The sequence below is a fragment of the Oncorhynchus masou genome, unplaced genomic scaffold (assembly GCF_036934945.1).
Source record: "Oncorhynchus masou masou isolate Uvic2021 unplaced genomic scaffold, UVic_Omas_1.1 unplaced_scaffold_487, whole genome shotgun sequence".
NCBI lineage: Eukaryota > Metazoa > Chordata > Actinopteri > Salmoniformes > Salmonidae > Oncorhynchus > Oncorhynchus masou.
Window position 1 is genome coordinate 503,914 of NW_027011265.1, and position 14,617 is coordinate 518,530.

Consider the following 14,617-nt stretch of genomic DNA (forward strand, 5'->3'; position numbering starts at 1 on the left):
CTCATCACCTACATAAAGCTGAGTGACTCAGTCATATAGCCTCATCACCTACATAAAGCTGAGTGACTCAGTCATGTAGCCTCATCACCTACATAAAGCTGAGTGACTCAGTCATATAGCCTCACCTACATAAAGCTGAGTGACTCAGTCATATAGCCTCACCGACATAAAGCTGAGTGACTCAGTCATGTAGCCTCAGCACCTACATAAAGCTCAGTGACTCAGTCATGTAGCCTCATCACCTACATAAAGCTGAGTGACTCAGTCATATAGCCTCACCGACATAAAGCTGAGTGACTCAGTCATATAGCCTCAGCACCTACATAAAGCTGAGTGACTCAGTCATATAGCCTCAGCACCTACATAAAGCTGAGTAACTCAGTCATATAGCCTCAGCACCTACATAAAGCTCAGTGACTCAGTCATGTAGCCTCATCACCTACATAAAGCTGAGTGACTCAGTCATATAGCCTCATCACCTACATAAAGCTGAGTGACTCAGTCATGTAGCCTCATCACCTACATAAAGCTGAGTGACTCAGTCATATAGCCTCACCTACATAAAGCTGAGTGACTCAGTCATATAGCCTCAGCACCTACATAAAGCTGAGTGACTCAGTCATATAGCCTCACCTACATAAAGCTGAGTGAGTCAGTCATATAGCCTCACCTACATAAAGCTGAGTGAGTCAGTCATATAGCCTCACCTACATAAAGCTGAGTGACTCAGTCATATAGCCTCACCTACATAAAGCTGAGTGAGTCAGTCATATAGCCTCACCTACATAAAGCTGAGTGACTCAGTCATATAGCCTCAGCACCTACATAAAGCTGAGTGACTCAGTCATATAGCCTCAGCACCTACATAAAGCTGAGTGACTCAGTCATATAGCCTCACCTACATAAAGCTGAGTGACTCAGTCATATAGCCTCACCTACATAAAGCTGAGTGACTCAGTCATATAGCCTCACCTACATAAAGCTGAGTGACTCAGTCATATAGCCTCACCTACATAAAGCTGAGTGACTCAGTCATATAGCCTCAGCACCTACATAAAGCTGAGTGACTCAGTCATGTAGCCTCACCTACATAAAGCTGAGTGACTCAGTCATATAGCCTCACCTACATAAAGCTGAGTGAGTCAGTCATATAGCCTCACCTACATAAAGCTGAGTGACTCAGTCATATAGCCTCACCTACATAAAGCTGAGTGACTCAGTCATATAGCCTCAGCACCTACATAAAGCTGAGTGACTCAGTCATATAGCCTCAGCACCTACATAAAGCTGAGTGACTCAGTCATATAGCCTCACCTACATAAAGCTGAGTGACTCAGTCATATAGCCTCACCTACATAAAGCTGAGTGACTCAGTCATATAGCCTCAGCACCTACATAAAGCTGAGTGACTCAGTCATATAGCCTCACCACCTACATAAAGCTGAGTGACTCAGTCATATAGCCTCACCTACATAAAGCTGAGTGACTCAGTCATATAGCCTCACCTACATAAAGCTGAGTGACTCAGTCATATAGCCTCACCTACATAAAGCTGAGTGACTCAGTCATATAGCCTCAGCACTGAGTCATTCAATAAATGAATGTTCTGGTTATCCTGACCTGGACACCACCGAGAGCTTTTGTTTTAGTTTTGGTTTATTAGATCAGGATATAACTAGGAATGACCCATATACTGTCCATTAGACTCTATTCATTTATACCAGGTTACCTTCAGACCAGTCCTGTATTAGATCAGGATATAACTAGGAATGACCCATATACTGTCCATTAGACTCTATTCATTTATACCAGGTTACCTTCAGACCAGTCCTGTATTAGATCAGGATATAACTAGGAATGACCCATATACTGTCCATTAGACTCTATTCATTTATACCAGGTTACCTTCAGACCAGTCCTGTATTAGATCAGGATATAACTAGGAATGACCCATATACTATATATTAGACATGTTAATCACAGACCTCATGGTTTATTACTATAATACTGATGGGTCAACTGTTAATCACAGACCTCATGGTTTATTACTATAATACTGATGGGTCAACTGTTAATCACAGACCTCATGGTTTATTACTATAATACTGATGGGTCAACTGTTAATCACAGACCTCATGGTTTATTACTATAATACTGATGGGTCAACTGTTAATCACAGACCTCATGGTTTATTACTATAATACTGATGGGTCAACTGTTAATCACAGACCTCATGGTTTATTACTATAATACTGATGGGTCAACTGTTAATCACAGACCTCATGGTTTATTACTATAATACTGATGGGTCAACTGTTAATCACAGACCTCATGGTTTATTACTATAATACTGATGGGTCAACTGTTAATCACAGACCTCCTGGTTTATTACTATAATACTGATGGGTCAACTGTTAATCACAGACCTCATGGTTTATTACTATAATACTGATGGGTCAACTGTTAATCACAGACCTCATGGTTTATTACTATAATACTGATGGGTCAACTGTTAATCACAGACCTCATGGTTTATTACTATAATACTGATGGGTCAACTGTTAATCACAGACCTCATGGTTTATTACTATAATACTGATGGGTCAACTGTTAATCACAGACCTCATGGTTTATTACTATAATACTGATGGGTCAACTGTTAATCACAGACCTCATGGTTTATTACTATAATACTGATGGGTCAACTGTTAATCACAGACCTCATGGTTTATTACTATAATACTGATGGGTCAACTGTTAATCACAGACCTCATGGTTTTAATGGTTATACTGTATTTTCATTTGTGTTTTTAAAAGACTGTGTGTGTGTTTATAACTAGAAAACACAGAATATTAATCAATATTCATATTTCCAGTCTTTATGATTATTATTGTAATGCTTTTATACATTTGTTTTATTTTGTCTACAGTGAAGAAGCTTGGAAAAGATACGGAAGAAGAAGGTAAGTGGGCTGTTGACTTGTTAGAGTTTCACATATAGAGATTATGATGATTACTATAATACTGATGGGTCAACTGTTAATCACAGACCTCATGGTTTATTACTATAATACTGATGGGTCAACTGTTAATCACAGACCTCATGGTTTATTACTATAATACTGATGGGTCAACTGTTAATCACAGACCTCATGGTTTATTACTATAATACTGATGGGTCAACTGTTAATCACAGACCTCATGGATTATTACTATAATACTGATGGGTCAACTGTTAAACACAGACCTCATGGTTTATTACTATAATACTGATGGGTCAACTGTTAATCACAGACCTCATGGTTTATTACTATAATACTGATGGGTCAACTGTTAATCACAGACCTCATGGTTTTAATGGTTATACTGTATATTCATTTGTGTTCTACAGTATATAACTCTACATCTAACCTGACTAGTAATGTCCTCTTGTTCTACAGTATATAACTCCACATCTAACCTGACTAGTAATGTCCTCTACATCTAACCTGACTAGTAATGTCCTCTTGCTCTACAGTATATAACTCTACATCTAACCTGACTAGTAATGTCCTCTACATCTAACCTGACTAGTAATGTCCTCTACATCTAACCTGACTAGTAATGTCCTCTAGTTCTACAGTATATAACTCTACATCTAACCTGACTAGTAATGTCCTCTTGTTCTACAGTATATAACTCTACATCTAACCTGACTAGTAATGTCCTCTACATCTAACCTGACTAGTAATGTCCTCTTGTTCTACAGTATATAACTCTACATCTAACCTGACTAGTAATGTCCTCTTGTTCTACAGTATATAACTCTACATCTAACCTGACTAGTAATGTCCTCTAGTTCTACAGTATATAACTCTACATCTAACCTGACTAGTAATGTCCTCTTGTTCTACACTATATAACTCTACATCTCTTTTCAGGAGCCATATTTGTGGACATCCACAAGGATCAACTCATTCAGAAGGTTACCAAGGTGATGCCCATCCTTCATGAGCTGTTCTATGAGTTGTACTGTAACATCAGGATCCAACAGATGACCAGCCAGGACCAGATGAGACAGTTGTACCAGGACCTAGAAGTAGCAGAAGACTCAAGAAGTGTGAAATTAGACTTTTACAGGATTCTCCTGGATCTGGAATCTAACCTTGTCAGAGACTTGGGTAAGAACCTCTCTACCTCTGGTTACATATCACTGGAATATAAACCTTATCTAGTCTATCACCTGGGTAAGAACCTCTCTACCTCTGGTTACATATCACTGGAATATAAACCTTATCTAGTCTATCACCTGGGTAAGAACCTCTCTACCTCTGGTTACATATCACTGGAATATAAACCTTATCTAGTCTATCACCTGGGTAAGAACCTCTCTACCTCTGGTTACATATCACTGGAATATAAACCTTATCTAGTCTATCACCTGGGTAAGAACCTCTCTACCTCTGGTTACATATCACTGGAATATAAACCTTATCTAGTCTATCACCCGGGTAAGAACCTCTCTACCTCTGGTTACATATCACTGGAATATAAACCTTATCTAGTCTATCACCTGGGTAAGAACCTCTCTACCTCTGGTTACATATCACTGGAATATAAACCTTATCTAGTCTATCACCTGGGTAAGAACCTCTCTACCTCTGGTTACATATCACTGGAATATAAACCTTATCTAGTCTATCACCTGGGTAAGAACCTCTCTACCTCTGGTTACATATCACTGGAATATAGACCTTATCTAGTCTATCACCTGGGTAAGAACCTCTCTACCTCTGGTTACATATCACTGGAATATAAACCTTATCTAGTCTATCACCTGGGTAAGAACCTCTCTACCTCTGGTTACATATCACTGGAATATAAACCTTATCTAGTCTATCACCTGGGTAAGAACCTCTCTACCTCTGGTTACATATCACTGGAATATAAACCTTATCTAGTCTATCACCTGGGTAAGAACCTCTCTACCTCTGGTTACATATCACTGGAATATAAACCAGGCTCTGAGGGGTGACCAGTCCTCTACTGGCTGTACTGGGTAGAGAGGAACCAGGCTCTGAGGGGTGACCAGTCCTCTACTGGCTATACTGGGTTGACCAGAGGAACCAGGCTCTGAGGGGTGACCAGTCCTCTACTGGCTGTACTGAGTAGACCAGAGGAACCAGGCTCTGAGGGGTGACCAGTCCTCTACTGGCTATACTGGGTAGACCAGAGGAACCAGGCTCTGAGGGGTGACCAGTCCTCTACTGGCTGTACTGAGTAGACCAGAGGAACCAGGCTCTGAGGGGTGACCAGTCCTCTACTGGCTGTACTGGGTAGAGAGGAACCAGGCTCTGAGGGGTGACCAGTCCTCTACTGGCTACACTGGGTAGACCAGAGGAACCAGGCTCTGGGGGGTGACCAGTCCTCTAGAGAGGAACCAGGCTCTGAGGGGTGACCAGTCCTCTACTGGCTGTACTGGGGAGATAGGAACCAGGCTCTGAGGGGTGACCAGTCCTCTACTGGCTGTACTGGGTAGAGAGGAACCAGGCTCTGGGGGGTGATCAGTACTCTACTGGCTGTACTGGATAGAGAGGAACCAGGCTCTGAGGGGTGACCAGTCCTCTACTGGCTGTACTGGGTGGAGAGGAACCAGGCTCTGAGGGGTGACCAGTCCTCTACTGGCTGTACTGGGTAGAGAGGAACCAGGCTCTAAGGAGGGACCAGCAGGGTTTGATAATAACATGATGGTTTTAGGTGTCAACATGTCTAATAACTGATTATCTGTTTTTTATCAACATCCACAGATTCAAGAGAGGAAGTCCATTACCTTTGTAAGTAGTGTGTTTGTGTCTGACGTACCTACCTGTCTGTCTGTCTGTCTGTCTGTCTGTCTGTCTGTCTGTCTGTCTGTCTGTCTGTCTGTCTATGTACCTGTCTGTCTGTGTCTGTCTATGTTCTTGTCTGTGTTTCTGTCTATGTACCTGTCTGTCTGTTTTGGTGGCAAGATGAGTAAATATATTTCTCCCCTAGATGATCTTCAAAACCTGACTGGACAGCTGGGTAAGTGTTGTCTCTGTTTTTAATATATTCATGTAGTCTATCTACATGTTCTAGTACCCATAATGCATCATGTTTTATCTACTGTCTACAGAGGAGGTCAGAATAGAGAGGATGTAGTCTGTCTTCATGTTCTCGTACCCATAATACATCATGTTTTATCTACTGTCTACAGAGGAGGTCAGAAGAGAGAGGATGTAGTCTGTCTTCATGTTCTAGTACCCATAATGCATCATGTTTTATCTACTGTCTCCAGAGGAGGTCAGAATAGAGAGGATGTAGTCTGTCTTCATGTTCTAGTACCCATAATGCACCATGTTTTATCTACTGTCTACAGGGGAGGTCAGAATAGAGATGATGTTGTCTGTCTTCATGTTCTAGTACCCATAATGCAGCATGTTTTTATCTTCTGCCTTCTGTCTACAGAGAAGGTTATAAAACAGAGGGGTGAGTTTGAAAGTCTGTCTTTCTCCAACTTCATGTTCTAGTACCCATAATGCATCATGTTTTATCTACTGTCTACAGAGGAGGTCAGAATAGAGATGATATAGTCTGTCTTCATGTTCTAGTACCCATAATACATCATGTTTTATCTTCTCTGTCTTCTGTCTACAGAGAAGTTCAGAAAAGAAAACGGTAAGTTGTGCTTCCACAACTGCATGTATTTCATTGATTTAAGTGAAAACATTTTCCTTAAAAATATTTACACTATATTACATAGGGTAACTACACTATATATTACACTGATTAACTACACTATATATTACACTGATTAACTACACTATATATTAACTACACTATATATTACACTGATTAACTACACTATATATTACACTGATTAACTACACTATATATTAACTACACTATATATTACACTGATTAACTACACTATATATTACACTGATTAACTACACTATACATTACACTGATTAACTACACTATACATTACACTGGTTAACTACACTATATATTACACTGATTAACTACACTATATATTACACTGATTAACTACACTATATATTAACTACACTATATATTACACTGGTTAACTACACTATATATTACACTGATTAACTACACTATATATTACACTGGTTAACTACACTATATATTACACTGGTTAACTACACTATATATGACACTGATTAACTACACTATATATGACACTGATTAACTACACTATATATTACACTATATATTACACTATATATTACACTGATTAACTACACTATATATTACACTGATTAACTACACTATATTACACTGGTTAACTACACTATATATGACACTGATTAACTACACTATATATGACACTGATTAACTACACTATATATTACACTGATTAACTACACTATATATTACACTATATATTACACTATATATTACACTGATTAACTACACTATATATTACACTGGTTAGCTACACTATATATTACACTATATATTACACTGATTAACTACACTATATATTACACCGATTAACTACACTATATATTAACTACACTATATATTACACTGGTTAACTACACTATATATTACACTGGTTAACTACACTATATATTACACTGATTAACTACACTATATATTACACTGGTTAACTACACTATATATTACATTGGTTAACTACCCTATATATTACACTGACTAACTACACTATATATTACACTATATATTACACTGATTAACTACACTGTATATTACACTGATTAACTACACTATATTACACTGGTTAACTACACTATATATTACACTGATTAACTACACTATATATTACACTGATTAATTACACTATATATTACACTGATTAACTACACTATATATTACACTGGTTAACTACACTATATATATAAAAGTATGTGGACAACTCTTTAAATTAGTAGATTCTATTTCAGCCACACCTGTTTCTGACAGGTGTATAAAATCAAGCACAAAGCCAGGCAATCTCCATAGACAAACATTGTCAGTAGAATGGCCTTACTGAAGAGCTCAGTGACTTTCAATGTTGCACTGTCTTAGGATGCCACCTTCCCAACAAGTCAGTTCGTCAGGTTTCTGCCCTGCTAGAGCTAACCCGGTCAACTGTAAGTGCTGTTATTGTGGAGTGGAAACATCTAGGAGCAAAAATGTGTCAGTCGTTTAGTGGTAGGCCACAGAATCTCACAGAATGGGACCGCCAAGTGTTGAAGGGCGTAAAAATCACCTGTCCTCAGTTGCAACACTCACTACAGAGTTCCAAACTGTCTCTGGAAGCAACGTCAACACAATAACTGTTTGTCTGGAGCTTCATGAAATGGGTTTCCATGGCCGAGCAGCCGCACACAAGCCTAAGACCACCATGCTCAATGCCAAGATTCGGGTGGAGTGATGTAAAGCTCACCGCCATTGGACTCTGGACTAGTGGAAATACGTTCTCTGGAGTGATGAATCACGCTTCACCATCTGGCAGTCCGACAGATTAATTTGGGTTTGGCGGATGCTAGAGAACGCTACCGCCCCAATGCATTGTGTCAACTGTAAAATTTGGTGGAGGATAAATAATGGTCTGGGGCTGTTTCATGTTTTGGGCCCCTTAGTTCCAGAATAAGTAAATATTTGTGGCAACAGTTTGGGAGAGACCCTTTCCTGTTTCTGCATGACAATGCCACTATGCACAAAGTGAGGTCCATACAGAAATGGTTTGTCAAGATTGGTATGGAAGAACTTGACTGGCCTGCACAGAGCCCTGACCTCAACCCCGTCAAACACCTTTGAGATGAATTGGAACACCGACTGCGAGCCAGGCCTAATCGCCCAGCATCGATTGATAAATCAAATTTATTTATATAGCCCTTCTTACATCAGCTGATATCTCAAAGTGCTGTACAGAAACCCAGCCTAAAACCCCAAACAGCAAGCAATGCAGGTGGAGAAGCACGTTGGCTAGGAAAAACTCCCTAGAAAGGCAGAAACCGAGGAAGAGAGAGACCAGTCCTCTACTGGCTGTCCTGAGTAGAGAGGAACCAGGCTCTGAGGGGTGGCCAGTCCTCTACTGGATGTACTGGGTAGACCAGAGGAACCAGGCTCTGAGGGGTGACCAGTCCTCTACTGGCTGTACTGGGTAGAGAGGAACCAGGCTCTGAGGGGTGACCAGTCCTCTACTGGCTGTACTGGGGAGAGAGGAACCAGGCTCTGAGGGGTGACCAGTCCTCTACTGGCTGTACTGGGTAGACCAGAGGAACCAGGCTCTGAGGGGTGACCAGTCCTCTACTGGCTGTACTGGGGAGAGAGGAACCAGGCTCTGAGGGGTGACCAGTCCTCTACTGGCTGTACTGGGTAGACCAGAGGAACCAGGCTCTGAGGAGGTACCAGCAGGGTTTGATAATAACACGATGGTTTTAGGTGTCAACATGTCTAATAACTGATTATCTGTTTTTTGCCAACATCCACAGATTCAAATGAGGAAGAACGTTACCTTTGTAAGTAGTTTGTTTGTGTCTGACGTACCTACCTGTCTGTCTGTCTGTCTGTCTGTGTTCCTGTCTGTGTTACTGTCTGTCTGTCTACCTGTCTGTCTGTCTGTATGTCTATGTACCTGTCTGTCTGTCTGTCTGTCTGTCTGTCTGTCTGTCTGTCTGTCTATGTTCCTGTCTGTCTGTCTATATACCCCTCTGTCTGTATGTCTATGTACCTGTCTATGTTCTTGTCTGTCTGTCTATGTTCTTGTCTGTCTGTCTATGTTCTTGTCTGTCTGTCTATGTACCTGTCTGTCTGTCTATGTACCTGTCTGCCTGTCTATGTACCTGTCTGTCTGTCTATGTACCTGTCTGTCTGTATATGTACCTGTCTGTCTGTCTGTTTATGTACCTGTCTGCCTGTCTATGTACCTGTCTGTCTGTCTGTCTATGTTCCTGTCTGTCTGTCTATATACCCCTCTGTCTGTCTGTCTGTCTGTCTGTCTGTCTATGTACCTGTCAATGTTCTTGTCTGTCTGTCTATGTACCTGTCTGCCTGTCTATGTACCTGTCTGTCTATGTACCTGTCTGCCTGTCTATGTACCTGTCTGTCTGTCTATGTACCTGTATGTCTGTCTATGTACCTGTCTGTCTGTCTGTTTATGTACCTGTCTGTCTGTCTTTTTATGTACCTGTCTGTCTGTCTATGTACCTGTCTGTCTATTACATTTACATTTACATTTAAGTCATTTAGCAGACGCTCTTATCCAGAGCGACTTACAAATTGGTGAATTCACCTTCTGACATCCAGTGGAACAGCCACTTTACAATAGTGTATCTAAATCATTAAGGGGGGTGGGGGTGGTGAGAAGGATTACTTATCCTATCCTAGGTATTCCTTGAAGAGGTGGGGTTTCAGGTGTCTCCGGAAGGTGGTGATTGACTCCGCTGTCCTGGCGTCGTGAGGGAGTTTGTTCCACCATTGGGGGCCAGAGCAGCGAACAGTTTTGACTGGGCTGAGCGGGAACTGTACTTCCTCAATGGTAGGGAGGCGAGCAGGCCAGAGGTGGATGAACGCAGTGCCCTTGCTTGGGTGTAGGGCCTGATCAGAGCCTGGAGGTACTGCGGTGCCGTTCCCCTCACAGCTCCGTAGGCAAGCACCATGGTCTTGTAGCGGATGCGAGCTTCAACTGGAAGCCAGTGGAGAGAGCGGAGGAGCGGGGTGACGTGAGAGAACTTGGGAAGGTTGAACACCAGACGGGCTGCGGCGTTCTGGATGAGTTGTAGGGGTTTAATGGCACAGGCAGGGAGCCCAGCCAACAGCGAGTTGCAGTAATCCAGACGGGAGATGACAAGTGCCTGGATTAGGACCTGCGCCGCTTCCTGTGTGAGGCAGGGTCGTACTCTGCGGATGTTGTAGAGCATGAACCTACAGGAACGGGCCACCGCCATGATGTTGGTTGAGAACGACAGGGTGTTGTCCAGGATCACGCCAAGGTTCTTAGCGCTCTGGGAGGAGGACACAATGGAGTTGTCAACCGTGATGGCGAGATCATGGAACGGGCAGTCCTTCCCCGGGAGGAAGAGCAGCTCCGTCTTGCCGAGGTTCAGCTTGAGGTGGTGATCCGTCATCCACACTGATATGTCTGCCACACATGCAGAGATGCGATTCGCCACCTGGTCATCAGAAGGGGGAAAGGAGAAGATTAATTGTGTGTCGTCTGCATAGCAATGATAGGAGAGACCATGTGAGGTTATGACAGAGCCAAGTGACTTGGTGTATAGCGAGAATAGGAGAGGGCCTAGAACAGAGCCCTGGGGGACACCAGTGGTGAGAGCGCGTGGTGAGGAGACAGATTCTCGCCACGCCACCTGGTAGGAGCGACCTGTCAGGTAGGACGCAATCCAAGCGTGGGCCGTGCCGGAGATGCCCAACTCGGAGAGGGTGGAGAGGAGGATCTGATGGTTCACAGTATCGAAGGCAGCCGATAGGTCTAGAAGGATGAGAGCAGAGGAGAGAGAGTTAGCTTTAGCAGTGCGGAGCGCCTCCGTGATACAGAGAAGAGCAGTCTCAGTTGAATGACTAGTCTTGAAACCTGACTTATTTGGATCAAGAAGGTCATTCTGAGAGAGATAGCGGGAGAGCTGGCCAAGGACGGCACGTTCAAGGGTTTTGGAGAGAAAAGAAAGAAGGAATCCTGGTCTGTAGTTGTTGACATCGGAGGGATCGAGTGTAGGTTTTTTCAGAAGGGGTGCAACTCTCGCTCTCTTGAAGACGGAAGGGACGTAGCCAGCGGTCAGGGATGAGTTGATGAGCGAGGTGAGGTAAGGGAGAAGGTCTCCGGAAATGGTCTGGAGAAGAGAGGAGGGGATAGGGTCAAGCGGGCAGGTTGTTGGGCGGCCGGCCGTCACAAGAAGCGAGATTTCATCTGGAGAGAGAGGGGAGAAAGAGGTCAGAGCACAGGGTAGGGCAGCGTGAGCAGAACCAGCGGTGTCGTTTGACTTAGCAAACGAGGATCGGATGTCGTCGACCTTCTTTTCAAAATGGTTGATGAAGTCATCTGCAGAGAGGGAGGAGGGGGGGGAGGGGGAGGAGGATTCAGGAGGGAGGAGAAGGTGGCAAAGAGCTTCCTAGGGTTAGAGGCAGATGCTTGGAATTTAGAGTGGTAGAAAGTGGCTTTAGCAGCAGAGACAGAGGAGGAAAATGTAGAGAGGAGGGAGTGAAAGGATGCCAGGTCCGCAGGGATGCGAGTTTTCCTCCATTTCCGCTCGGCTGCCCGGAGCTCTGTTCTGTGAGCTCGCAATGAGTCGTCGAGCCACGGAGCGGGAGGGGAGGACCGAGCCGCCCTGGAGGATAGGGGACATAGAGAGTCAAAGGATGCAGAAAGGGAAGAGAGGAGGGTTGAGGAGGCAGAATCAGGAGATAGGTTGGATAGGTTGGAGAAGGTATGAGCAGAGGGAAGAGAGATGATAGGATGGAAGAGGAGAGAGTAGCGGGGGGAGAGAGAGCGAAGGTTGGGACGGCGCGATACCATCCGAGTAGGGGCAGTGTGGGAAGTGCTGGATGAGAGCGAGAGGGAAAAGGATACAAGGTAGTGGTCGGAGACTTGGAGGGGAGTTGCAATGAGGTTAGTGGAAGAACAGCATCTAGTAAAGATGAGGTCGAGCATATTGCCTGCCTTGTGAGTAGGGGGAAGGTGAGAGGGTGAGGTCAAAAGAGGAGAGGAGTGGAAAGAAGGAGGCAGAGAGGAATGAGTCAAAGGTAGACGTGGGGAGGTTAAAGTCGCCCAGGACTGTGAGAGGTGAGCCGTCCTCAGGAAAGGAGCTTATCAAGGCATCAAGCTCATTGATGAACTCTCCGAGGGAACCTGGAGGGCGATAAATGATAAGGATGTTAAGCTTGAAAGGGCTGGTAACTGTGACAGCATGGAATTCAAAGGAGGCGATAGACAGATGGGTAAGGGGAGAAAGAGAGAATGACCACTTGGGAGAGATGAGGATCCCGGTGCCACCACCCTGCTGACCAGAAGCTCTCGGGGTGTGCGAGAACACGTGGGCGGACGAAGAGAGAGCAGTAGGAGTAGCAGTGTTATCTGTGGTGATCCATGTTTCCGTCAGTGCCAAGAAGTCGAGGGACTGGAGGGAGGCATAGGCTGAGATGAACTCTGCCTTGTTGGCCGCAGATCGGCAGTTCCAGAGGCTACCGGAGACCTGGAACTCCACGTGGGTCGTGCGCGCTGGGACCACCAGATTAGGGTGGCCGCGGCCACGCGGTGTGGAGCGTTTGTATGGTCTGTGCAGAGAGGAGAGAACAGGGATAGATAGGAGATGTACCTGTCTGTACCTGTCTATGTACCTGTCTGTCTATGTACCTGTCTGTCTGTCTGTTTATGTACCTGTCTGTCTGTCTATGTACCTGTCTGTCTATGTGTCTGTCTGTCTATGTGTCTGTCTGTCTATGTGTCTGTCTGTCTATGTTCCTGTCTGTCTATGTACCCTTTTCTGTCTGTCTATGTACCTGTCTGTCTGTCTATGTACCCGTCTGTCTGTCTGTCTGTCTATGTACCTGTCTGTCTGTCTGTCTGTCTATGTACCAGTCTGTCTGTCTGTCTATGTACCTGTCTGTCTGTCTGTCTATGTACCGGTCTGTCTGTCTGTCTATTTTACCTGTCTGTCTGTCTATGTACCTGTCTGTCTATGTACCTGTCTGTCTGTCTATGTACCTGTCTGTCTGTCTATGTACCTGTCTGTTTGTCTATATTCCTGTCTGTCTATGTTCCTGTCTGTCTGTCTGTCTGTCTGTCTGTCTGTCTGTCTGTCTATGTACCTGTCTGTCTGTCTGTCTATATTCCTGTCTGTCTATGTACCTGTCTGTCTGTCTATGTACCTGTCTGTTTGTCTATATTCCTGTCTGTCTATGTTCCTGTCTATGTTCCTGTCTGTCTGTCTGTCTGTCTATGTACCTGTCTGTCTGTTTGTGTGGCAAGATGAGTAAATATATTTCTCTGATTAACTACACTATATATTACACTGATTAACTACACTATATATTACACTGATTAACTACACTATACATTACACTGATTAACTACACTATACATTACACTGGTTAACTACACTATATATTACACTGATTAACTACACTATATATTACACTGATTAACTACACTATATATTAACTACACTATATATTACACTGGTTAACTACACTATATATTACACTGATTAACTACACTATATATTACACTGGTTAACTACACTATATATTACACTGGTTAACTACACTATATATGACACTGATTAACTACACTATATATGACACTGATTAACTACACTATATATTACACTATATATTACACTATATATTACACTGATTAACTACACTATATATTACACTGATTAACTACACTATATTACACTGGTTAACTACACTATATATGACACTGATTAACTACACTATATATGACACTGATTAACTACACTATATATTACACTGATTAACTACACTATATATTACACTATATATTACACTATATATTACACTGATTAACTACACTATATATTACACTGGTTAGCTACACTATATATTACACTATATATTACACTGATTAACTACACTATATATTACACCGATTAACTACACTATA

General features: G+C 43.0%; 1 protein-coding gene across 25 annotated transcripts in view; it reads left to right on the forward strand.

Annotated features, from left to right (window-relative positions):
• LOC135535382 (butyrophilin subfamily 1 member A1-like) overlaps nt 1–14,617 on the forward strand; it is a 154,508-nt gene that overhangs the window by 117,255 nt on the left and 22,636 nt on the right. For 7 of the 25 annotated variants that reach the window (XM_064962033.1, XM_064962034.1, XM_064962041.1 and 4 more), the window contains exons 8-13: nt 3,921–4,160; nt 5,787–5,813; nt 6,013–6,042; nt 6,421–6,486; nt 6,655–6,675; nt 9,468–9,494. In XM_064962033.1, the coding sequence (XP_064818105.1) occupies nt 3,921–4,160; nt 5,787–5,813; nt 6,013–6,042; nt 6,421–6,486; nt 6,655–6,675; nt 9,468–9,494 (411 nt within the window). Of the gene's footprint in view, nt 1–2,930; nt 2,964–3,920; nt 4,161–5,786; nt 5,814–6,012; nt 6,043–6,420; nt 6,487–6,654; nt 6,676–9,467; nt 9,495–14,617 lie in introns of all 25 variants that reach the window. The other 18 variants (XM_064962035.1, XM_064962038.1, XM_064962048.1 and 15 more) reach the window with 8 other exon arrangements.